Source organism: Genypterus blacodes, unplaced genomic scaffold, assembly GCF_046128005.1.
Source record: "Genypterus blacodes isolate CSIRO-AG114 ecotype Tasmania unplaced genomic scaffold, CSIRO-AGI_Gbla_v1 ptg000008l_1, whole genome shotgun sequence".
In the NCBI taxonomy this organism is placed as follows: domain Eukaryota; kingdom Metazoa; phylum Chordata; class Actinopteri; order Ophidiiformes; family Ophidiidae; genus Genypterus; species Genypterus blacodes.
Genome location: NW_027466822.1, coordinates 1478551 through 1504990, shown reverse-complemented (window position 1 = coordinate 1504990; position 26440 = coordinate 1478551). Strand labels below are relative to the sequence as shown.

The window sequence follows — 26440 nt, the reverse complement described above, 5'->3', positions numbered from 1 at the left end:
TCAGGAATGTATCACAATGTTAATGAATCTGAGGACAGATCAACTCTACGGTTCTCCAAAATGCCAGTTTAGCCCAAAGCTTTTAAAAACTAAACTCTGTTTCCTCACACCTGACAGCTGAGGGGAAACATGAACCACACTGATTCAAAAACACACATTACCATCTTGTTAAAAAACAGAATCCAGCAGATGCACAGTGTGTCTTTGGAACTTTCTGTGGGATTGTGATGTGCCAGATGAACAGCGAGCTCACCGTGTTGACGTCTCCTCCTCTTCCTCCCCTGCAGCCACGCCACGCAGCGAGACTGATCCACAGTAATCACATTCATAACAACACCCGCCACCAGAGAGCAAACAGCATCTGGGCGCGTAGAGGGCAGCGGCGAGGTGAGGCGGCGGGCGGCGGGCGGGCGGCAGATGGTGACATTGCAGCAGCACTTCTCCAGGTAACCGACACCAGGTGCTCCCCAAAGGCCCCACACAGAGATCACTGTCTAAAGAGCAACCATTTCATTTCATTACAGTGTAGTCTGCAAACAAAGTCCTGATGTTTAGTATCATAGCAACCTACAAAGTGTCTCTGTCAACCAGCTGTTTTGATGCTGTCATTGTCTGTGCAACTTGTTTGGCTGAATATGGATCTGAAGTGTCTACAAAGTCAAAGTCTACACACACACACACACACACACACACACACACACCTCACTCATCTTAACTTAACTTAACTCTTCTTAACATCTAGCGTTTCTTTGTGCAGCAGAGCAAACCCATAGGTTCATAAGAGTACAGCAGCCTTGACTCAATGACAAACACAGTGCATATCTTACATCATAAAGCAGCTCAGATGTGATGAATGTCCGGGCCTCATGCTGACATGGAACACTTTAATCAGCATAATGTTTAAGGTTGCCTCAGAAAAACAAATCTCCACTCGGTTCTTTATCGGCGTTTCCTCACTAAAACTCGATGTTTCCACCCTGTGTGCGGTGAGACGCTCAGCAAGGAATCCTATCGATCGCCTCTCTTAGCGGGTGACAGAGTTAAATCATACCCGGCTGTTATGTCCAGCCGACTGTCCGGCCCCTCACACACTCAACACAATCTCATCTGCATCGAGGCTCAGCCAGCTGTGAGATGAGGTACAATGATTTGTGTCAGTAAGTTCACGCACCGCTGCCGCCCTGCAGATATCTCAGCCTCTGCCTAATTTAGAGAAATTATAGAAAATAGCCTTTTTTTCTCTCCTTTGTGCCAGTTAGCATGCAGAATATAAGGAGGTGATGTTCCAATCAGCTGTAGATAATGTGCCATAATTTAAATATGACTATGACTTCCTGAGATTGGATGAGATGTGTTTAAAGAGCGTCTGAGGCTGAGGCGCATTAATTAAAACCACTCCAAGTTGTGTCAATGAGCTCAGGGTGGAAATCCAGCCTGTCAGCGAATCAGGAGCTGGGAAAGTTTTGAGAGTTTGTGAGATGTAGTCTTGAAATATCTCACCTAAGGCTGCTAACACACATTACGTCATCATTCTGTGTTTCTTTGTGTTCATTTTCTGTTTTACTTTGTAGTTATCTCCAATTATGTTTCCTGTCACTTGACTTCCTGGCCCTGTGTCTTGATTGCGTCTCATTGGTTTCATCTGTTCCTCCACTCACTTCCTGCCGCTCGTTTCCTAGTTCTAGTTTGCTCCTTGTGTTTGTTGTTCCTGTTGTCTTTTCTGGTTGACTTGTTCTTTCCCAGGATTCCTCATTTGTTTTCTCTGTTTGTTTCCCTTTACTTCCAGTTTGGCCTGTGTGTGACTCCTCCCCCTTTGCTCTCTCCTTGTTATTTACGACATATTGCCAATTAGCTGTAAATGGCTGTTGGTCAAGCTGATTGTGTGTCTGTGTGTGTCGCTCATTCCTCAAAAAGTGCTGTATAAGGCGATTGCCAATCGGCCTTGGCTGAGGTATTGCTCTGTCTGAGTGCCTTCTTGTTGTTTTAGAACTGAAACATGTTCTGTGTGAGTCATCCAGGGTCTGTCCTGAAGTGGCTCTTAAGCTAACAGCGTTGTTGAGAGAATCACTTCTGTCTGTTGGATTTAAGTTTGACTTCTGTATGAAATGTTTGTTTCTTTTTTTCACAAGAAACAAATCTGGATACTTTATCTTTACTATGTCAATTACAAGGTTTTTATAGCTGCATCAAATACATTTTTAGAAGTCATAGAAATGTAATGCAAAGTATTCTCTGTCCTTGATTTAAAAACTTCCGTATGTAACTTTAAAACTCTTGTAGAATTTGCTGTAATCCTCCATTACATCCCCCAAGCTAGCTATCAGACAGTCTGGTGGATGGATTAGTTTCTGTTTGTAGGTGACTGTGGCTCAGGTAACTATCACAATGTTTAATTCCATCTTATTAAAGCCACAGTGTGTATTGTATTTTTCCTGCAGTGACTGTAGCCGCTCCCCTCTGCTGTGAGTGGCTGTATTGGATATGCAGCACACCTCAATGCATTACTGTGATAAACAGTGAAGAGCCTTGAGAGCAGAGGATCCTAGTATTGTTTGAGTCTTGTCAGTGGGTAAAGGGGTCACAGGAGTGAGTGAGTGAGTGATTGAGTGAGGGTGAATCTAGGCTGTTCATTCATGTGTTGTAGAGCACATTGAGCCCTAGATGCTATGGAAAGTGTAGCCTGTGGCGAAATGTCACAGAGAAGCAGCAGGTCATTTCCATTTAACACAACTATCCATACATGCCCGCTGAAATGTTATATACATGCATGGATGCACATGTGTCTGCATATACAATACATACTGTATAGATGTAATATGTGTATGTATAGTTGAGGGGCAGCTTATATAAAGTATGCAATGAAACAGTTCTCCCTAGCAACACGAGGCCCTGCTGCAAATGAGACGCTTTAAAGTAAGATTGGTAAAGAGCAGCAATCCTGACTGAAGAACAAATGATTCAGCCCCCTGATGAAAAAATGAAACATTACTTTAAGGCCACATTGAATCTTTAATGTTGTTCCAAACAAGAAGTGTCTGATGACCCCAGTACACTAGCGACACCTACTGGTGAACACAATTTAGACGCGCTCATCGCCCTGTGTTCATTTAATTCACACAGAGAAAGGTCACCGTTTCACATCTGGCCTTTTACAGTGCACACTTTCGCATTTTGCACTTTCGCATAAAAATGACTCCATGTGCCTTTTGGGGGCACTGTCAAGTCAAAGAGCTCAACCCCCGCCCCCACCCCTCACAGCACCCCTGATGTTTCCAATTCTGTTTTGTTTCCAGTCAGTGGCAGCGACTTTCGGGCAGGAATGTCAAGTGGCCGGTCACAGGCAGCGGTCAGTGCTAATGGCTGCGTCGCGCACATCACAGAGGCAAAAAAGTGGTTTTGGAGGTGACAGGGCGAAATGTCAGTGCATACGACAGTGTGGCAAACACACTCAGCGTCTGTCAAGCACACACGCCTCCAAAAGCATGAAAGGCTGCAGCCAGGGAGAGAAAAGGACCCAACAAATGTCAGCAGCAGAGTTTTAAGCGATTTGTTATGTTGTTAAGTCGGGAGGAATTATTCATCTTCTCCATCAGAGGGCCTGACTTACTCAAACTGCATGAGTTTGAGTAAATCAGGCCAAACACGGAGCTCATTCTGCCACTCAACATTCAACATAGAAGAAACCCTGCTATCAATCTGGTGCATTTTAAAGTAAAAAAATGTGCAACAATCTCCAAAGAAACATATCAGACTCAGGTAACGTAATGTAAGTCGCTTTGGATAAAAGCGTCTGCCAAATGATCGTAATGTAATGTAATGTCTCTGAGCATCATGGGCCCTGACTGAGAGGCGTCATATGTAAGATGTTTGTTGTCCTCATGAGGTGAATTTGACATTTAATTTTCTACCCTCAGCATGGAGGAGACTGTGCGTACGCTTCTTCAGAACCAGGACTCACTGGAAGGTTCCAAAGTGGATCCACTGGATCTCATGAAAGCATACAAGGTACAACAACAACAACAACAACAACAATGTCAACAAGCTCTATGTTTTAAAAAAATGTCCTCATCCAAACTGCAGAATGAAGGTACAAATGACTTACTTGTAGCTGATTAATGACAAGTTATTAATTTTTAAAGAGTTTTCAATTAATGGAATTGATGGTGTGTGAGGATTAGAGGGAGGTTTGTGTTTTCATGTGTAGTTTATAATGTGCGGCGAAGTAATTAGGAGAGAGACGTTACTGTTTGCTTTTTTGCCTTTATTTATGGGCAGTGTTGGTGTGGGTGAAAGTGCAACACATAAGAAGTAATGAACCATTTCACAAATGCAAATGAGTGTCATTATTCATAAAACATTCTAATTATACGGTTTTATGAAAGTCAACCTGCTAGAATTCCTCCTTTCTGTAATATTTTACTTTCTTCTTTCTGCATTGTGAGCCAATAAACACAATCATTTGATCTAATACAAACAAAGCTAGAAGTAGGAAGTGATGAGACAAAAAACAAACTACAAAAGGAACTATAAAAGGAAATGTATTATAGCTGGAATTTTTTTTTAGTCTGTAGAAGAAAATCGCAGATATTTTATGGTTCGGCAATAAATGGAGCAATTACCTCACGTCCAAGCATAATTCATTCAGCGACCTAGCACGGCTAACGAGGACTTTAGGTTTAAGAACGCAAATATTCATCGCTCACAGATTTGGTGGTCTAATGATCAGCCTACAGCTCTGAGGTTTGGCTGCGGCAGCCTAATGAAGCCCGATCAGACTGCATTCAGGGGACACAAGGACACTCCGAGTCAATTCAAAAGCAAAGATTGAATCCTTGTATTACTAATTCCTGACCGACGGCGAGGCAGGAAAACTCCTCTCTGACCCCTCTGGCCTCTCTGACCCGGCTGGCTGTGATAAGCAGAATGCAGACGTATTTATTTGCATCTTTGCTCGGCTCCCTGTGTTCCAGGACAAACTCCTGGAGGAAATGTGGAAGCAGCAGGACAGTCTGGAGGGTCCAGCAGGCACCGAGGCGGAGACCGCTGCTTCGCCTGAGGCCGGCGGCGGAGTGGAGGAGAACACAAATGAGAGCAATTCCCTGCTTGAGCGACTCAGAGCTCTGGAGGTAAAGCGCTCAACGTGGTCCACTTCCCTCTTGTCCCCCTTCTTCCTCACTCACTATGTCCTCCTTCCCACTGTTCCACTGATCGAGTGCGTCATGTTTTGTTTACACATAAGTCATAATAGAAAATACCTTCAACCAGTGTCTGCATACATGTATTAGATATACACTGTAGATATGATCATGCATTACATCACCCCTTTATCTCCTTGCACACCTTCCCCCTATTTCTTATGACATGACCCTCCTCTCCCCCTCCCGCTCATTGTCTCCTGTTACCACAGTGACGTCAATTAGTGTGAGGGGGATACATGTGCTGTGCTGTTAAACTAATGTCCACATATGTCCATACACAATGGAGCCACACAGATCTGAGGTGATGGAACACAGTGAGCATCTCCCTCCTCTCACTTCTCCTTCTACTTCAAGGAGGACATGATGTGCTTTTAGTCATTTTCCCTCGTTACCTCCACCAATGAAGTAATGAGGTTCGAATGTTAGCTGAATGTCTCAAAAAGCTGAAGATGAATTTGAATCGTACTTTCTAGTCAAACATGATGGGGATGAATCCATTGAATTTTGTTCCAGATTGGCCTGAAGATAGCGCTGTAATAACCTCTTTAACATTCTGGCATGTTACCTTTTTCAGAAACCTTACATGTAGAATGTCCGGACCAACCTGGACAAAAAGTTTGTCTTTGCTCGAGTCAAACATTTTTTGATTGGTCATTGAGGTGATCAAGGTGTAATCAATAAGCTGTTAAATGTCATCACTGAGCGACAGAGTGCCGAGTATTCCACCTTGGCGTAGCTTTATCTATATAGTAGGTTTTCATTTAGTGTGCACAAAAGTGCTGCAGCAGCAACAGGGAGACGGCAAGTTCTCCACCTGCAGGAGGCGATAATTAACATGCAGACTGGGTGGTTAACATTTGCAGTGTGTGTTCCAGTGAATGTTACAGTCCCTCCCTCGTACACACCTTCACTGCTGGAGAGGAAAATGGGACAAACCATCTGTGGAGAGAGTCAGACAGGCGGTATCGATCAGCCTCACAGGCCCGAGAGGGAGAATCCGCCCTGAGACGCCACCCGTGCTGAGCATGATATGACAAGTTTCAGGAGATTTAAAATGTGATAATGCAGCGACGGTCGTGTCACATCAAGAATCATTAAATATGAAAAACAAACTACTTCAACTACAATTTTACTTTCAGAATGGCAGTATAGATGGAAAAGAGTCGATATTATGGATCTGCCTTTCCTGGTATTTCATGTTTTCGTCTAACATGCCTCACTAATCCACTCTGTGATGACTAATTATAACTTAGATAAACTGGTGCATTAATTTGATCTATTTCCCTGTGTACTCTTCTGTCCTAATGGGAGATTCGGAGGATGTTTTCATGTCATTTCCCCTTCATGGTGGATGCCTTTATTTCATCCACGCTCGTAATTAATCCTTCACACCGAGACGGAGGAACATTATGGGTTCTCCACTTGGTCACATGGTGCTTTGGGGTCATTACAGCGCCCTCAGGAGGCTTCCATATCATCTACCATCAACTGTTTGCTCCAAGAACCCCAAATAACAGAAATATATCAATAATTAAAACAGACAGAGCTCGCTGTGATGTTTCTTACCTGCAAACACTCCTCAGCTCCTCCAATTCTAAAAGGAATGTGTTGCTGTTTGACACATGCAGTGTTGTAGTAAGAACATTGAACAAGAGAAAAACTTTAACATTAAAGTCCTTTTTTCATAAAATTCTACCAAGATGGAGTTTGTTTGTTTTTAATCAGGGGCACATAGAAGAACCTATTTGCAAGGCTTTAAAATTGCACGTTTTCACTCAATGTGCTCAGTGGTGGTGTCAAATGATTCAAAATCAGCCCTAAATTCGAAAATGGAAATCTGTGTAATATGTCCCTTTTCAGATGAGCCAGAGTTTTCAAATGAAGACTTTAAACCTTAATGCAAGGCTAAGTGACCCCTTATGATGAATGTTATGCTCTATACATCCTCACTGATAACAGCGCAGCTTCAAACTCAAGAGAGGAAGAGTTGCGCTTCATGGTGGAGCCTCCTGACCTATAGACAGACTGTACGGCTTCAGGCTGATTTGTGGCCTTTTAAACATTGAGAGCTCCCTGTGATACATCGAGAGCAGTCTCAGGATATTAATGTGTGTGGTTTGGGCCCGGCCAGCGATATTGAACCAGGTGACCACACGGTGCTGATTTGTGGTGTCCACAAACAGCCTGGGGTCAGTTTGGAGATGGAGCAGAAAATGTCGAGCTGTGCGAGACGACCGGCTCCTTAAACTCCGCTCAGTCTGCGATCATCAGCCGTTTCTGTGGAGCCGTTGCCCTCAGCGCTCCGGTCACAACAGGCTAGCTCAGGTAGCGCGTCCTTAAAGATTTACTGGATTAATCATTTCAGAGGAGAGTCTCCTGCTCGCCTCCCTGAGTGGTTTTTGTTCCCTGTCGGGCAAACCGTCTGTCAGTAATTGAGTTATAACCTGAGCCACCGTAAGTTAACCTCGCGGACACTGTGAAGGTCTGCTGACTGCTGTTAGGGTGCCTGAAATTTATAGAATCATTATTTTAGCATTGTTCTTCTCCAGTAAGACTTGAAATGGTACATTCCCACAGGGAGAGAGGGACTGGATCCGTGCTGACAGAGTTTAGGAGAGCGGAAAGAAAACTTTGCCATCTCATCGAGCAAAACATTCCGTGGAGATCAGGTCACAAACATTGCGTCTGAGGTGACATCTTGACTCGGCAGGACGCCATGGCAAAGGCAGGACTCACTCGTCTTCTGTCTGTGTTCGTCTTCTGTCTCCACAGGCAGAGAATTCCGCTCTTTCCATGGAAAACGACAGCCAGAGGAAGCAGTATGAACGCTGTCTGGATGAGGTGAGTAAAGACTTAGTTTCACTTTTAGGAATCAGGAAAGTGCTTGAAATCATTATGACATCCTGAGAGGAGTCGCTGATAAAGCTACCTGAGGACACACTCTGAGAAGATGAATAGCACACACGCACACACTCGGACTCACACACTCCAATGGACAGCGTTGGTAAGATCCAGGGGGAGAAGCGTAGAGAAGTAAACATCTGTAATTGAAGGAGACGCACAGTGGAGCTGTGGGCCATATGAAGACCAGAGCTGCCTGCATAGAGTCTCCCTGTACAGAACCTGTCTGTCCTCTATGTCTCCTCAAACCAGTGAGGCTCCAGCACTCATAGCAGGTTTCACTGATGGGTTTTGTTGCCATGGAGATTAGGCATTGACATTCTTCTCCTGCTGCGACTTGTGATTGTGCTTGTGATTGTGCACTCCGCACTTCCTGCATTTCCTCTGAATAAGCAAGTGGACAAACCCATAGATTTGACTTTCCGGGACACATTTATTGCTCCAATTTGAGGGTGTAATACGCGCGTCCCTCTCAAAGCGAAACGAGCGGGAGAAGCAACACATAAACTGCAGGCTGCTGATGCAACATCTGCTCATTGTGACCTCTTTGATGTTGTTTGTAGGGAATAATGTGTTTGCGTCATTTGTCGTCTCTCTGCATCCCAAATAGCCACAGAGATCAGAGCAGTTACAAAGTCTCACCGTTCACTGTCTCTTCTGTGTCTTCAAGGTGGCGAACCAGGTGGTCCAGGCTCTCCTCACGCAGAAGGTTTGTCCTTGTCCGTCTCGAAACGGAGCATCATTACTCCAGGCGGCCAGTAGGATGAATCAGGGAAATATAAATGTCAGGATGATCCAGTGGTGACATAAAGAAAGATTAACAAAGCACATGTCTTACTTTATCATGTGGGAATTTAAAGAACATTTCAAACCAACATGTGTGTGAAGCTGTTAGGTGCTTTACTATCTGCACACTCTTACCGTGTCTTTTACAGGACGGAGGATCAGCAGCTCACTTCTGTCTTCCTTTTTTCTCCTCCTCCTCCTTCGTTGCAGGATTTGAAAGAAGAGTGCGTGAAGCTGCGGACGCGAGTGTTCGACCTGGAGCAGCAGAATCGCATCCTGAGCGTGCTGTTTCAACAGCGTGTCAAAATGTCAACCAACCCTGTCTCGCAGGTAGGAGGACGGCGTGGTGCAGCGGACACACGCAGACACTGACACAGACGCTCCGCTTCAAGGCCGGTTTGAATTTAACATGAGCCCAGCTTCTGCCTCTAAAGGTTACAGGCTTTAAATCACCTTTAAATATCCCAAATCTCAGCAGAATCTAAGCGGGTGAGCTCAGATCTTTGAAGCTGCGAGGTGACAATGCAGCATTCAGAAACGCAGCAGAACCCAAAGCTCTCAACAGCAGAACATTGAGGGACATTTGTTAAAAATAATTTTTTTGTTGAAATTATTCATCTTAGTTAAGATTTTCATATCTCACCTCACTGCTGAACTTCAGGTTTGCACCTCCTATTCTCCTCCAACACTCCATCTCCAAACTCTCCAGTCTCTTCAACAAAGTGAAGCAAAAAGTTTTTTCAGTGTTACATCAATCACAGAGACTTAGATGTCAGTGCTTCATCATGATGATCCGATGATGAGGATGATGAGACTATAATTCATAATAAAGCCGAGACGTGCAGACAAACTTCTCCTGCTTCACTCCTCCATCAGTCATTGATGCCAGGTGATACTTTTGAAAGACGGCCGATTCTTCCCAACAGCTGAAGGTCAAAGAAGGTCGAGCCTGACGTGTCTTGCTGTTTTTGGATGTTATCAATAGAAGTGTTGGGTTGCTGAAGTCGAGGTTGCAGATTGAATTGGCTGTGCTGGTTAAGATCAAGGCCAGTTCATTTGGACAACATTAGAGTGATTTATCTCCACTTTTATGATTTGTTGCATATTTCTTCTTATTCTGTGATGTTTACCTCAGCTAATGGAGTTTGAAAGGGGCAGAATCTCAATCTGAAACTATCAACAAGAAATATCCCGTCTGAATCAAAGTCTTAAGTGGAGCAGGCAGACGCAGTAATAGACGTCTCTTTACTTGAACGATAACATTACAAGCAAACAAACATCTGTCGCCACAGCAACGGTCTCACACGCATTTACTGGGCGCTGATTAATGTTCTTTCTCTATGAAGTGGGGCAGGCAGGTTGAAGTTCAGGTGCGGTTCAAGGCAGATTTTCCCTTTAATATGATGTATGAGTGAAAACAGTTAATATGGTCAGATATTTGAAATTCAAATGAAGCAAAATCCAGCTTTTCATTTAATCATTTCTGGTGTTTGCCGTAACTGAATCTCCAGCATTTATTTGGACAGAAGCACAACCCCAGACCTCTCTCATCTCAGGTGTCAGACTAAAACTGTGTCTGAATAAATATATTAATATATATATAAATACGTATTCTCCACATTCTTACCTTCTCATTCCTTAATTCCACCATCCCTCTTTCTTCCAAGGAGTTGTGATGGTCATGCAGGCAGCAGACGAAACCTTTCCACTTGTTTTGTATGGTCTTTTTGCACTGTCGGGGTTCTCAGCGTGATTTGTCTCCTGACAGTTAGGCAACAATCTGCATTCAGGCTCCTGATTGACAGCAAAGGCAGACGAGGTCTTTAACAGCTAAAGGACACTGCAGAAATTCACTTCTCCAGCTCTGTGCAAGTTGTCATTGAGAAGGCGCAGAGCAGGACATGCTGTCGTTCATCCTTTATATGATCTTTATAAAGGTTAGACTTGCATTGCACTACATACACTATACAACCATACTGTCATTGTGAAGCGACAGTGGTACAGAATTTCATGGTTTTAGGGAAATTTACAGTTAAACTCAACTCAACACAGCCCCCTTTCATTGTCAGAGCCATCAGTCCAGAGATATCAGTGCTCATTTGTCAATAATTGACAATTACGTCCAATATACACACATGATTCCCAGACACGTTTGGTGTGTTATCCTCTTTGAACACAAAGTCATACATGTTGTATGTCAGGGCTGCCGGTGCCCTTTCAGTCTGGGGGCAGTGGGCTGGTGGTCTGCCTCGCTGAATGAGCACAGCACGCACCGACTCACCAGAGAGATCGTGGCCTTTGTACAAGCAAGGAGAGAGAATCTATTAGACTCTAGTGGAATTTCATGTTTCAAAAGCAAAACAATTAAATTGGGATCATTTCATCATCGCCATCATGGCCGTGAAACCTATGGACGAAGCTTTGATGCTGCAGACACACTGTTTATTGATGGGTTAATTAGACAGCACAGAGGTTATTGTGTATGAATTATTGAACCTTGTTTTTCACTGCCAGCCATGTCTTTTTTTTACTCCTTAATCACCCTGCAAGGCTCCACACAGGCTCCCAGTCTGATTGACTCAGAACAGGTTAAAGCATGACTGCGCATCGATGCACTGGAGGTAAACACAGAGCGAGAGAGAACAACGTAATGACTTGCCTTTGCTACTCAAGCGTGTGTTATACACATAAAGGCGACTGAGCCCATGAAGAAGAAAAGGCAGTGCAGACAGCGGAATGAAGTTTATTCTTGTCAAATGTGTTAAATTATCCGAACAGTGTCCTAACATCAACTACAGGTGATGTCGATGAGATGGAACTTGATTGATGCAAAGTACTGCATTGTGTGCATGCAGTATACATGTACATATAGACTGATCATGGTTCATGGTTCTATAGGGAAAAAAAGAGTATTGCCGTCATAATCTACATAATGTTCTGTACATTCTACAGCTGACAAATGGATGAGTAAGGGATGAAGAGCTTTGATGTTTCCTCAAGAGAGTTTCTCTGCTGCTGTATTTAAGTCAACGGAACAGATTGCAAACTCATTCAACGTTGCATAGATCGCGTGAATGCATTTCATTTCAAAACAGTAGCATTTCTATATTGATCAGTTTTCATAATTTGTCAGTTCCACCCTGCTGAGCTTATAGACTTGTTAGTCCTCCACCTCCTCTGTGTGCTTGCCTGTTTTCCACTCTTTCACTCCTGGTTTCATCGTCGTTCTTGTCTGTCTGCTAAAACCAAATTAAACAGCAGCGGCATTAATCTAATTATAACCCAACCCAGATGGCAAAACACTGGGAAGCAGAGAGGAAAGGAGGCAGAGGAGGTGAAGGGAGATGGTGATGATGATGATGATGTGAAACGGAGCGACAGCGAGGTGGAGGTGAGCGAGAAGTAATTAGAACCAAGAGGTAAAAGATGAAGCAAGTAGAGGGAAGAGGAGAGCAGGAGTAGGTGTGTGTGTGTGTGTGTGTGTGTGTGTGTGTGTGTGTGTGTGTGTGTGTGTGTGTGTGTGTGTGTGTGTGTGTGTGTGTGTGTGTGTGTGTGTGTGTGTGTGTGTGTGTGTGTGTGTGTGTGTGTGTGTGTGTGTGTGTGTGTGTGTGTGTGGGGTGGTGAGCAAGGTATGAGAGATGAAGATGGTAATGGTTCGACTGGAGAGAGCTCTGGCAGGAGTTTGACCTCACACTGGCTGGTTTGTTTCAGGTAGTGAGTCTTAAATTGGTTTGATGGGAAATAATTTGTGCTGCTTCAATACCTAAAAAATACCACATTTTCACTTATTTTTCAGGTTTATTTAAATTGATTCCCAGAGTAAAGTGCAAATGTAAACAAATACACACAAATATGCATTATTGACATTCCTGTCGATAAAGCAGGATTCCAATTAAACATTCACTTGCATCTCCAGGAACGCTGTGTGCAGTTTCATTTATGACATCAAATCAAAAATGCTATCGTCTCTCACTTCTTTAAGTTAAACTATTCCCTAGAAGAAAAAAAAAACACTCTCAAAGTTTCTCATTGTTCTCGCTGAAGTTCTGCTGGTAGTGCTCACCAAACATTGCCAGGGTGAGCGGTTTGATTCCCATTGCAAGATTAAAATGTATGAAGTCATGCTGCTGCAATGAGCCGCCGATAAAAAGCCTCAGCCACATAATTCGCCTTGTGTAATTCACAAGCTGAGAGGTGCAGACTGACCGCTTGGAAAGACGTGGAATGTTTTATCCTCCTGCAGAAAGCTGAGCAGCTGATCTGCCATCATTTATTCATACATGTTTCTTGGCTAGTGTGTGTCTGAGGCCCGGACAAACTCTCCATACATCAGTGGTGGCAAAGTTCTCTGATCCCAATCCGTCCAAACATACACTTGGAAAACAACTCCAGCCTCCAAACTCCCACAAAACAGACCTTGTGTAAACTCTGAAGAAATACAAAACCCCCTTTTTTTTTAACCATAATTTGCCACAAGGGGCATCAGTGGTGTTCTATGCTAGGACGAGATGAAGATGGGACGGGGAGCAGGGAGGAGATCAAATATTCTCCACGATTCCTCTCTGCAATCTCTGCTTTATATCTGGAGTCTGCAGTGCCACAGCAGAGACACCAATAACATTGGTATTTTTGTATTTACTATCACAGAACAATCATTATCAACAACTTTCTGATCGATATCTACCTATATATAAATAGATGGTTTCATTGTTGATATTGTGCACTCAGCATGTTTTGAGATGAGATTGCCATGAGTTCAAGTGTTGAATTTGTCAATAGCAACGTTATCAATTGTGAATGTAGAGCGCTGCTACATGTCTGTTTGATTATTCAGGAGGTACATCTCAACTCCAACTGTGAGGAAAGCAAACTGCAGAATAGCTCTGTGTGTGTGTCTGGGGGTCTAATGATTTCTGCCAACCTTCAGACTTGCATTCTGCCTCTGATATCTTTTAATGGGCCTTTGGCAAATTCTTCACACGATGACTCTTTAAACATAGCTCTGGAATCAAAGGAACATAATCGCCTTTCGCTCTGTAAAACAGTCATGTCTCGCTTGTTGAAGAGGGAACAGAAATATTAAATTTGAGATATAAAGGGAAAGAAAGTGTGTCTGTATGGGCGCTGAAGTTGCCCTTGACTTTAAACACAGCATAGTTCTGATGGAGGCCTTTGTTTAACCGAATCGCTTGTGTCAAATCGCACAGATACCCCTTGACACTCCGACTGTAATTAGTTCCAAGATTAATCCTAAGAAGCAGAAGTCAAATTTGGCCTTCTACCACAGTGCTTGTGAAGTAAAGCTTAGCACAGATAATCAAATAATAGGTGAATATCAATGAATGGACCAAATCACTTCAGTCCCCAGCTCCCTGATGCAATTATTTCCCATTCACATTAATTATTGCTCACAGATGACACTAATGACTTTGAGAGGAGGCTGTACTACGGCAGCGCTGCCAAGGATCATTCCTGTTTTAAATGGGGTCACAACATCACCCAACAGTGCATGCCTTTGGGTCCCTCTGATTGGAAATGGCACTCGGTGCAAACAGCATCTGCACTGAGCCAGTGAACAGCACCGATCACACACAGGAGCTCAGCCGTCATGCATGTTATACAACTGTGAAACCACCATGCAGGAAATATTTAACACCCAGCTATTGTATCAGAGAATCCCACCTCAAATTAGCCTTTCAGGTCATGTTTATACTCTGAAATGCCTTCAAATCAAGATCAATATTAATCATCCAATTTATTATCTTATATTCCTCTTGCTGTGTCTGTTGACCTTTCATATGGTTATAAATATTCTTATCTTTATGACTGCCAAACTCCGAGAATAGAGAAAACACACTGTAAGGCAGAAGCCCTCTAACATCCTTGTCAGTGTCAACGTCCTTGTCAGTGTTTGCTGATTCATTGTTTTCCAGGAAGTCCAAAGGAACGGGAAGGCGGGAATCCCGGCTGGAAGGTGGCCCAGCCTTCTGAGTCTCACGTGTCCACGCAGCAGTGGCAGTGGCAGTGGGAGTGGCAGTGAAGTGTCCCTATCCAGCACCTGCAGTGAGTACTCCAGTGGCTCTCACACATGGGCAGATGCTCGCGGCTTCTCTAAGCAGGTGGGTTTCATCATTATCTCTCCATGTTTTGTTTGCACGTTAGGTCCTCAGTAGCTTAAACATGTGAATTTGAAATAGTGTTGCGTTTCTCAAACCTGAAGTGAAATCACTAAATCATGTGATGCAGCACAAGACTTAAATTCTGCATGAAAGCTTTGCAAAATGCCCATATTGTTGTAAGAAAAGGAGCTATTGATTAGAAATACTAAATAATTAAATTTCTAATTACAGGATTGTGCCAAAGCGATTAAGAAACGTACTTGTCAGCATTTTTCCCTGGCCCAATTAAGTGATCTAATCTACATAACAAATGTAATTTATATGAATGAATATGTCTTTGTCATGCATAGTGCGCCACAGGCCGGGAAAGACGGAAGCGTACAGGATCCATATCTGGGAATCATCCAGCACATGTTGACCAATCAGACCTGGGATGGAAAGAAGGTCACATTCTGAAAGGCCTGAAGCGTCTCCAGATGAGCAGCTCCAAAGATTCATCCTCACAAGGACCTGTGCCACACTGCAAAGACTGTATGGCCGCCAATGAGGGTGTATACTCGCTTGGTGTAAAGTGTGGTGAACAGGGGCTTGACGCCAAGCCCGGGGTCTCTGTTGGCAAAGCCTTCAAGGCTGGACAAGGGATTACAGCTCTCGATTCTGATGATGCAGAGGCTGACTCAAATAAATTCCAAAGTCAGGAATCCAGTGGTCAACCAACAAAAGAGTGTCTCTGCTTAGAAAAACTCAATGTCACTGGTGATAATATAATTCCTGTTATCAATTTTCAAGAAGAGCCTGTAAAACTAGTGCCAAACTCTGGTCATTTTCCTTCACCTGTCACAGACAACTACTTGTTCTTGGAAGGACCCACAGTGAAACCTGGTGTCAGCCCCACAGAAAACCTTACACATATGCATGAATTAAACAACAAAGACTCCCTAGAAAAGCACAGGCTGTCAGGTGTGAAATTAAATGACAGAAACAATAACCAAGAAAGGTCCACCGACCGTAAATCCAGACTAGATCATGTCAAAAGGCAACAGGTCAGACTGGGATTCAAGCAGGCAGAAGCAGGCACCAGTAATATGATCTCTTCTATTCAGCATACTGCAACAAGAGCTCTGAACTGTGTTAATGAAGCCCGACAGCGCAGCTCCTCAATGGACATTCCTCACTCCAGAGACGAGGCAAGCCAAATAGGCAGTGATAGCAAGGACTACACCATTTTGGAGGCTCCACAGGCAAAACTGAAACCTGAACTTTGTGATTCGGCAAGAAAAGCCTTCATTCTGCGGAGCAAGAGTGCAGACGGAGGACCAGAACAAGCCAAGCATGTACAAGCTCCTCTTCACCAAAAGCTCATTAAGGTCCAAAGGTCTAAAGCACCAGCAAATTGTGCTGGACACAGCGTTCCCTGCAAAAGACCAAATCTCAGCAAGACACAATGTTCAGGCAAAGGATCTTTCTCCAAACTTGAGAAAAGTGAAGACCCTGCTGAGCCAAGAACTTCAGAGTCCCTGGAGAGTGTGCGTCAGTGTTCTCCCCTGGCGTCCCCTGTGAAACCTCCAAAGGCACTCAAGCCCGTTGGAGGCAGCGAATGCTCACTGAGTCTAACAAAATCACCTCGGCAAATCAGAACATTTCCATCAATCCATGGCTCTGAGGATGAAAGAACCCCTGATAATTCACCTTGCTCTCCACTCAGACAGCGACGCCAAGAGCAGCAATTTGATGCTTCCCATTCAGAACTGAGGTCCCCATCTCCACCACCGCCACCAGGTCGAACCACCTCTCTCCTTATCAGACCCGGATGTGAACCTTTTCCAAATGTTCAGAAACCTAAAAGCTCTACTACTGGAAAGATGCAACCTCAACACTCTAACAGTGCAAAAGACAATCATCACACAGCCGCACAAATGGTTGCTGAAGCTGTGAAGTCACCGAAAGAAGTCCCGGTCCTGGTTTACCATACACACTCATCCGGGATAGCAAACTCCATCCCAGGACAAGACTCACAGGGTTCACACTCAGTCCAAATGTCTACGAGCAGAACTGGTACATGCCATGATGAACATTTTGGTCCCTCAATACTGACAAATCCGAGCATCCTGCAAAGATCTCACCAGAGCATCAGTGAACCAAAACTTTCAGAAGTCTCACCTCAAGCATGTTCAAACATTTACTGCCATGGGATTGACAGTAATTCCGCCTCGTGGGCTGTAAGATCAGCTATAAATGCTAAATCCCTCGAGGCAAATTGTGTACAAGGAAGTAGCTTCCTTGTTCTTGGAAGACTTGACAAAGATGATACAGATGTTACTACAAAAGCTTTTCAGACATTTGAGACTTTCACTCGTGATTCCCAGATGATACATGGAGTTAGTGAAAATGGTGCACAGAACAAAGGCAGGCGGAAGATTGAGACCCGTTGTAGTTCGCTGGATTCTGAGCCTTCATTTCAACCTGTCACAGCAGACAGTGGTGTGATGTTAGACTGGGGATTTGATGAAGAAGGATGGCTATTTAAACGTTCTGTTTCTGTTTCAACAAGACCCCCTCTGAAGCCTGTAATGGGCATGAATGGTGCTAAAGCTCGAAGCCAGAGCTTTGGTGCACGATACATGGACAGGCCGAGTTTCAATAGATCTGGAAAGGTACGTACCCAGATCAAAACTCACTCTGGGAGCTCTTTGAACTCTCTTGGTGATGTCCTTCCAGGAAGTATGAGTTGCTCCAGTAGCTATCACTGTCCAATGAATCGATCCCTTTTGAATAACTTCTTGATTGAAGAGGGCCTGTCAGCACCCTTGCACTTGGGGTCCTCTAATGAAAGACTTCAAAGTATAAAACACCAAAGAGAGCAGGCCAGACGCCTTCAGATCGAACAACAGTTCTCCAGCGCCTTTGGTGAGCCCGTTTCTGAAGAACCAGAGCGACAAAGCACCATAACCACAATAGAAGAGAAAGTGATGATCGGAATAGAGGAGAACTTGCACAAAACTCAGGAGCAGGAGAGAAGCATTGAAGTGAAGCAGAAATCTGGCTCAGCCTTGGCAAACTGGTTTGGCTTTCGTAAGAGTAAACTTCCTGCTCCGAGTGGCAAAAAGACAGATCCACCAAAAGCTAAAGAGGAGAAGAGAGAGCAAAAGATTACATCACTTCTGGGAGGAAAGCAAGCAAAGTCTGACAAAAAGAGAGACAAAAGAAAAAGCGATGGAAAGGACAGGTAAGACTTTTGACAGCAGATATAATGCATCAAATAATTAATGCTTATATGTGACAAACACATTAACAGCTCAAGATTAGACTTTATAATGAAAAACATCACCTTAGTGTATGTGCAGCTCATCTGCTAATGGCTTTTAATATAATATCAAATAAAAGCTTATTTTTGTTATGATGGTGGTGGTTCACTTATCACATTTCCTTTGCTGTTGTGCTTTGAGCTCTTTTCGATTTAATTTGTATTTCTGGCCCGCGCCAGCAGATCTCCTTGTAGTGAGCCAATGAATGTGATTCACTGCCTCAGATGACCTGGGATACTTTCATCTGGCGGTTATTAGAGACACTCACCACCTCTCTGAGCCCTGAGACCATCCGACATTACAGCCAAGCTTCAGCAGATACAGACTAATTTATCTGATGAAGCAGTCTGGGTCGTGTTGAGTCAATATCAAAGAAAAACAGTTTTCCTTCCTTGCAGCTCTGCAGCGAGACGGGAGTCTCACGACGCAGTGCGAGCGTGCATCTCTATGCCGGGTCCCTCCCTGAATGACATACAAGGACACATTGACATCATAGGAGACCCAAAGGTGAAGTAAATCAGTCCTCTGTGTGATACTGACATGAGGCCAGATTTAGTTCCAGGCAGAAAGAGTTTAAATGAAGATTGGCTCCAGTCAATCATCTTAGCATTGATTCACTCAGCTCACAAGGTTAATACACAGTGAACATGTATATGTTTTCAAATTTGATCAACAACTGATTTCATTCTGTCTCAACAGTCTTCTCATGCTAGCTTGAACGTTGTGGTTCTTCATCTTGAGTTGCTCGTTGTCGTTGTGGGCAGAACCTGAACTTAACTCTTTGTCTCTGTACTAAATGTCAAAGGTGCCGATGATGAACGAGAGAGCCGACAGTGAGAATGGATCTGCACTGAAGAGCCCGGGCGACGATGCTGTCATAGGTCAGATCCTGCTGGGCTTTGTCTTTGTTCTAGACCCTCTTGGCACTTGACGTGAACAGCTAAGCTAAGCTAAGCTAAGCTAAGCTAAGCTACACTACGTCTCAGGGCTGTAACCTTTGTCTTTCCTTGCAGCTTCATACTGTGTGTTAGCGTGACACTTTGATCACTGCTTGCTGTTTTACAGTTTGCAGACAGAAGTGAAGACCAAATAATGCAAATATGTGTAAGTTATAAACGTGCAGTTTTGAAATCTGCATTGTTCACATCGCTTGCAGTCCTCTCCTCCTCTTTTTTTCCTTTTTTTTTCTTTTTTTGGTCCATTGCTGCTTTTTTTATGGCGCATTTCCGCCCCCAGCTTCCAATATGCATTGACAAAATGTGTATCATGTCACCCGGCCTGCTTGTGGTGTGCATGCGCATCTTTAAGTGTTTGTTAGCTGCAAATGGCATATTAATACTATAATTCTCAACTAAATTAATGATCAAAAAAACCCTGTATTGATTCAGTGATTTTACAAAATGTCACAAAAGTCATTTATGTGCGAACAAGGTCACTGATATTGTTATTGTGTACGTTTGAGCATTCTGCAGATATTTGCCATTCACTTAGCATGAAGGTACAAGTTTAGTTAGTTACAAACCTGATCACTGGGGCCTCAGAATTTCGTTTTACTGCAACATGTCTGTGTTGTTAAAGTGAAGTAGCTGATAATGAACAACTAGTCACTAGTAATGAACTAATATTTGCCAAAGAACATTGAGTTAGTGAGACTTTAAGCTGTGTACCAGCTGCTTTCAGTACATTTGGAATATATAGTGTGTTTAATAAACAACATAAACATGCACAAGAGGACATTGTTCTTCCTGGCTCGATGCTGCATTTGAAGGCAGCAGCTGAGAAGCTAAACATGTTGCCTGTTCATTCAGCCCGTGGCAACAGGCAGCCATTGAGCGAGCTCGGGGACAATTAAGAGGGGATGTGAGGAGGACATAAACCTTGCAGCTCATGTTAAAGGCTTGTTGAAAACAATCAATGGTCTGCGTGTGTGGTTCTGCCTTTCCAGGGAAAGCGGTACCACAGCGGCGCTTGTTAAGTTTCAACTTAGACCCAAACTAATCAATAACGTCTGTCTATGATGTCTCATTTAATTAGCTGCTGGTGTGTATGACAGGAGAGAAATGTCTCTTTTCATCTGTATTATTCTGACAGTGATGCACATTTTTTTAATAACACAATAAGGATAACAGATATTTATGTTTGAAAAGTCAATCTTTCTCATACAGTGTGTATTAAATTTTCATCCATTAGTGTAGCAAATGACTATTTAACTCTAAGGAACTCAATAAATTAGAACCTGAAGATTATCCTGAGAAATGCAGATGTGAGGAGCATTAAAGTTTGACAAGCTTTAATTAATAAAGTGGCAGCAGCTGTTGCTCTTGCTGTGATGCTGGATGGCCTGCAGGCTTTAACCAGAGGACATCTTGTTTTCATCTTGTATTTACTGGGCAGATGTTTATTAGAGGTATTTTATGATATAACTGCTTTGGTGGCTTTTATAATTCTGTGTGTGTGTGCTTTATAATCCAAAGGACAACGTCTTTTATAACCAGCAAAGTTCTGCATCTTACTTCTGGAAATTGAGATATAATGCACATAACTGTGTCCATTGTTTGACAGTTATGGCTGCAATAAATACAAAGCTTTGGCTGTGTATTTTGAAATTCATTTCATATCCCATTACGTAATGCGTTTCATATTCAGTGTGATGGATGCATGCCATTACGCACACAGAGTTAAATGTGTGGTTCAAGTGGGCTTTAGTCTGTCTGCTGGATCATTGGGCGTTATGGTGTAATTAAGCCCAAATCATTACACACACATGTAATTAGATTTTACTGCACCAACATTCTTCCACTAGGCTCTTGTGATAAAAGCTTAAATAGTGAGAGAGTGAGACAGACATGAGCCCGTCTGTCACCAGGCGTACTGTCACAGGCACATAAAGCAGAGCAAAGGCTTTAAATGTGTGATAAAGCAGCTGTTACATAAGAGCATTGGAGTTTATATACATATCAATGACAATAACTTCAATTGAACAGCTTTACTTTAATTGCCAAGTACAAGGAATACTTTTTGATACATTAGTCAACTGAATAGTTCATGAAACAGAGCATTTTTTTGAATGCATAGACAGGATACACATATACCAACAGATACATACATACTGAACATACATATACTGTACATATACAGTATATATACATATTTGCCACCAATTGACAATATCTAAATAGACATAGATATACATGTTAAATATATTTATTGGTGTTTTGTAGCGCCACTTCAACCACGTGTGCTCTGTGGCTTCCTCTTGTCTGCTCCCTCTGCTTGCCTCCTCATCCGCCCCTCACCTGCTCTCCTTGTGCCGCAGGCTCTGGCTGCAAGATGCGAACTTTGGACAGTGGGATCGGAACCATCCCCCTCCCTGAATCCTGCTCCTTCTTCTCCTCCATCCTGCACCTCCTCCCCAAATCCTCATCAAACTCCGACCAGCCTCTCAGTCCTCCCAGTGCCCCCACTTCCTCCAGCGAGGACGTGTCTCCCTCCCCACTCCCCCGATGGAGAATACCGTCCAGCTTTAAGGACGGCGGCCGGATGCCAAACTCCCTGTCCGACTTCTCCATGACCCATATCCATTCAGTGCCTTTACCCACTGTGGCCTTCCTCCAGCCCATCCAACCCCAGTCTGCACCCTTTGTGACCACCGCAAGTGTGTGTGTTACCCAGAGCAGGCTGCCCAGACCTGCAGCAGGTAAAGCCTCAGAGCTGCAGCTCACAGGGTGTTTGCATTTTAGCAATGAAGATGCTGTTACAGGTCTCAGTTTAATGAAACATAAACATCAATTCTGTGACAGATGTGGCATTTTGTAGTTTGATGTTGAAGTATTTGCAAATACTCTGAAATATCAGTGCGACACAGCCAGTCAGGACACAGCAGTGTTATTGAAAGGGGGGAAAGAATTGATTGCAAAGACTTCAAAATAGACCCCTAATTGAAAATAAAAAACAAAATTAGGAGAAATCATCATGATGATTCACTGAGACAAACTGTAGCCACACTTGCTCAGGATGCTAATCACTAGCACTTTTTGATAGGAGAAACAATCCTTTACTCTGGGTAAAGTGTGTGTGTGTGTGTGTGTGTGTGTGTGTGTGTGTGTGTGTGTGTGTGTGTGTGTGTGTGTGTGTGTGTTTTCATAAATGACAGTGGTGGTTATTAATGAGTGATTCTTAGAGTGAAGTCCTGAAGGTACGCACTCAGTCTGGAGAGGACTCTTAATTAGGATACAAACAATAAGACAATAAATCCAATATTGACTAGGGGGAAACATGTAACATGTAGCTATCGACTTGGTATCCATAGTTTGTGGACTAATCAAACCCTCAAGCTACACAATATTAATGCTTTATATAAGAGTGAGTTGTGCGTGAAGCATATCGAAAAAACATCACAAGCTTTCAAAGGGTCAATTAGAGATGATGCCTTTCCTAAACCTTTTTGAAATTGTACAGCATATTCAAGAGTTACTGTAGCTTACATAACATAGACCACGAGAACAAGTCTACATGTTATGGACTGAATACTTTTACTTCCTCTAATGTAGCAGCTAAACACAACGGGTAGTTATTGCTCCGTTTAATGTCATATATCAGTATTGTAAAGTGGCGGTCAATGTCTGGCAAACAAAGCAGAGTTGTAACTTTGCTCCTTTGTCACAGGTCAGCCCTTTTTATCACTGTACATCTGTTTCAGCAGCTTGACAGCAGAGGTCATGAGGTGTGATTGCCAAAGACGAACTTTAAGAATCTTGACTTTACTTTCCAGACATGACGGAGCCAAAGAAGCTGACTTATGTCAAATCAAAATCCAGAGCCACACCGAGCCAACAGAAGGAACCTACCAGACTCCAGCTCGCCAACTGTAAGACCCAAGACGTCTCAATGCGTTTGTGTCTAAAATGAATAATAATATACCACAGAGACCCAAAGTGTAAAATGCTTAACTGGAGGTCACTCAGACAGCTCATACTGAGATATACAACCACATCACAATAAATCTATTTGCAATTTATCTGTTTGGTTTTTATGTGGAATCGTAGATCAAACATTTGCATTCTCAGTCTCACTCTGCTCTACGTCTTCTGTTCCAGAGTTGATTATGAAGCTGAAGAGAGGAAACAGGGATCGGTTGGAATTATCTTCCTGGCACAGGCGGAGGATCCCCAGACTCCACAGCGCTCCGTGTGTGTGTCAGGGTAACACACTCGCTATTGGATATTAAGTGAGCCGGGCACTGCAGGTCCATTATGAGCTCAGCACAGGTTTACAGATACTGATTAGCCTCTGGTGCTGTAATGCAGATTTTGGTGGCCATACTGGAGGTCTACGGCTCCTTTTGTTTGTTTTAAAATAAACGTGGCTACTTTTGTGTTGAAATAAATAGTTCAGCTACTGTAGCATTATCGTAGTGAAGCTTCACAGGCTTTAGCTATGAACGCACTGCAGCTGAGGCAAATATCAGTAGTTTCCAAGTAGCTGCATGCTTTCTTGTCTCGTTACTCAAAGTCGTTGATGGAGTTCACGTGCTGCAATAATCTGAGTAAAGTAGCATTCAAGTCAAAATGAAAATAAGGGGTATGGAAGTTATTTAACGATTGCGATGAAATGGACAAATTCATCCAACTATGATTGAGTTTGGATTCAAAGGGTTAAGGACAGTAACTATCCTCTTTCAGTTTGCCCGGCGCTAAAGTGCACAGTCTGGGAAACGGTCTTTATTTCAGAGAACCTGGAAGTCCCCTTTATCTGTTTTTCTTCTTTTCTTTCTAAATGTTGATAGATGTTTTGAAAAAAAAAATAATAATAATTTATCAATAAATCTCAGCACTGGGTGCTGGCAGGTAAATAGAGTTTGAAAGGTTGCAGCTCTTCTCATGGAGGCGATACGCGTGAGCACAGCACCACCTTTCTACTTCTACTACAGGATGGTCAGCAATACAAAAATATTCTTCATTATTATGTCATATCAAGAAAATTACTGGGACGAAGAACTCACTAATATCATAAGACGACAGAAGCTACACTCACACAGAGAGCTTAGCGGGTTTAGAGGGTGCAGCCATCTCATTAACACCTAATTGAAAATGCATTGGACACGTGGAAGTCATCATCCGTAATCCCTCTCAGTCAGTGATGTGAATTGTAAATGAAATGCAGCGTTGCGGTTTGAATGAGCCGGATGCAGCCAGAGCTCAGTCACTGTAGTTTATGTTATGATGTCGACACAATGAAGGACTCTTCTTCTGTGACACATCTGGACTCCATGATGGCTGCAGCTTCATCGACCTTCATGAACCTGTACATAAGTTATCATTTGTTTGAAGATCTAATGTGAGACTGTGATGGCCACCTTTGATCTGGTAAGATGTACAGCACTAACCCATCCCTCTATGCCAAACTGAGCGACCTGACGTGTGTTTTTATTTTATTTCACAGTGTAAATATAAAACATTTAAAAAAAAAACGTGCATGCAACTCGTCTCAGGCTGAAACAAAGATGCAAATCGTCTCATCCATCACGCATCATGTTTCACTACTTTGAACATTTCTAACGATTGAAACTCTTGGCATTTTTCCACAGTTATGACGTCAGAACTGGTCAGTGTGTGTGTGTTTGTTTTTTGCATGTAACCTGAGTTCCGAAATACCTTTAGGCACATTGTGGCTGTGCTGCTCAGGGAAAATAACCCTTTGTAGACTCTGATCATCTTGATCGACGCTGTGGAAAAATGGGACTGACCTTTTGACTTTGACTTTACCATTCACACGTCTGCAATCACGAATCGTGGAATTCCAACGATTCCATCATGGCGGTTTGAGGGAAACAACCTGAACTTGAGTTCCTCCTCTTGTTTTGTCTGTAAGATATTGTGCCTGTTTTCTCTCTGTGTTCTTTATTATCTAAATGTTTTTGGTGTCTTGATGCATCCGAAGTATTTGACCCTCTCCGTCTCTCCTCGTCACACCTCTGTCGGCTCCTCGTCTCTCACTCTGTAAAGAAAAAGACCACGTCGGCCATTTTGAACCGCAGCCATAGTAGTTAGTTTAACTGAACGTACTGTAACGTTGCACACTGTCACGAGTTGTATCATTTTGTTGTTATTTACCTCATTTCTATCTGCTCACCTGCTAAATTACTGTGTGGGAGTTGATATAGGTGTTTACGGCAATAACACACATGTCTAATGAAGTGAATATGTAGCATACATAGGCGAGTCGGTGTGTTACAGGATCAGGGAACAGATTGACAGAACTCATACGGGTAGAAGGAGCACGGCCTCTTTGCTTTTAATACTCATATCACAAGAGTATATTGTATTTTTCTAGCGTTCACTCTCATGTATTAATGCACAGATGAGTGTAATTGAATATTCTTGCACATGACAGTAACTTTTCTCTTGTTTCACAAACCCCGACTGTGATGTTCTTGTGTTTGACACCTTTAGCAGTATGAATCATGACTTGTACATGAGCGATATCCTTGGTTTCATGTAAAAGAGGAAAGAAAAAAATAAATATTTCAATACTTACATAATGTTACGGCTGTTTGTTGTCTTTGGACTGATTCAGGGACACACACACACACACAAAATGTTCACTCGTTCATTCATGCCAGGTAATGAAATTGAACCTGTTATAGGTTTCAGATGGTACATTTTAAAAACAAGAGAGGCACATTCTAACTCTATTTTGTTGTATGTTTCAAATTTATGGGTTTAATATTTCAAAACAATTGTTGTAGGAGTTCAGCAGGATGGAGAGGAAATGTTTTCAAAGGGTTAAAAGCAGGTTTGGGGGCAGGCAGAACCTTCTAACATGACTTATCTGTTTTGGGAGACATTCATATGTCAAAAGAAATGTGTTAGTTATTAAATATATACAAATGTCTCAATCCAAACACACAAACTAGACTTTTCTGATTTAAAAATGCAACACTCCTCTAATCTGCCACTGTACTTATGTCACAGCGATCATTGTGAACTCTTCTTCTACTTAAAATCGAATTGTGTGTGTGTGTGTGTGTGTGTGTGTGTGTGCGTGTGTGCGTGTGTGTGCGCGTTCGTGCGTGTGTGCATGTGTGTGTGTGTGTGTGTGTGTGTCTGTGTGTGTGTGTGTGTGCGTGCGT

At 43.0% G+C, this 26440-nt stretch overlaps 1 protein-coding gene across 1 annotated transcript; it reads left to right on the top strand.

Annotated features, from left to right (window-relative positions):
- Positions 1-399: 399 nt before the first annotated feature.
- LOC143005748 (nck-associated protein 5-like) lies at positions 400-25833 on the top strand. Its single transcript, XM_076157124.1, has 13 exons — positions 400-446; positions 3915-4005; positions 4971-5126; positions 7971-8039; positions 8770-8808; positions 9096-9215; positions 14819-15004; positions 15355-18230; positions 18708-18816; positions 19115-19190; positions 21626-22006; positions 23081-23176; positions 23406-25833. Coding segments are annotated over exons 1-13 (4230 nt in total). The 5' UTR covers positions 400-417; the 3' UTR covers positions 23408-25833.
- The last annotated feature ends 607 nt before the right edge of the window (positions 25834-26440 follow it).

Coding starts and splice junctions, on each gene's coding strand:
- LOC143005748 (XM_076157124.1), top strand. CDS start 418: ATGGTGACATTGCAGCAGCACTTCTCCAG. Junction 4,006..4,970: donor ATCTCATGAAAGCATACAAG/GTACAACAACAA, acceptor CCTGTGTTCCAG/GACAAACTCCTGGAGGAAAT. Junction 19,191..21,625: donor GGGCGACGATGCTGTCATAG/GTCAGATCCTGC, acceptor CTTGTGCCGCAG/GCTCTGGCTGCAAGATGCGA.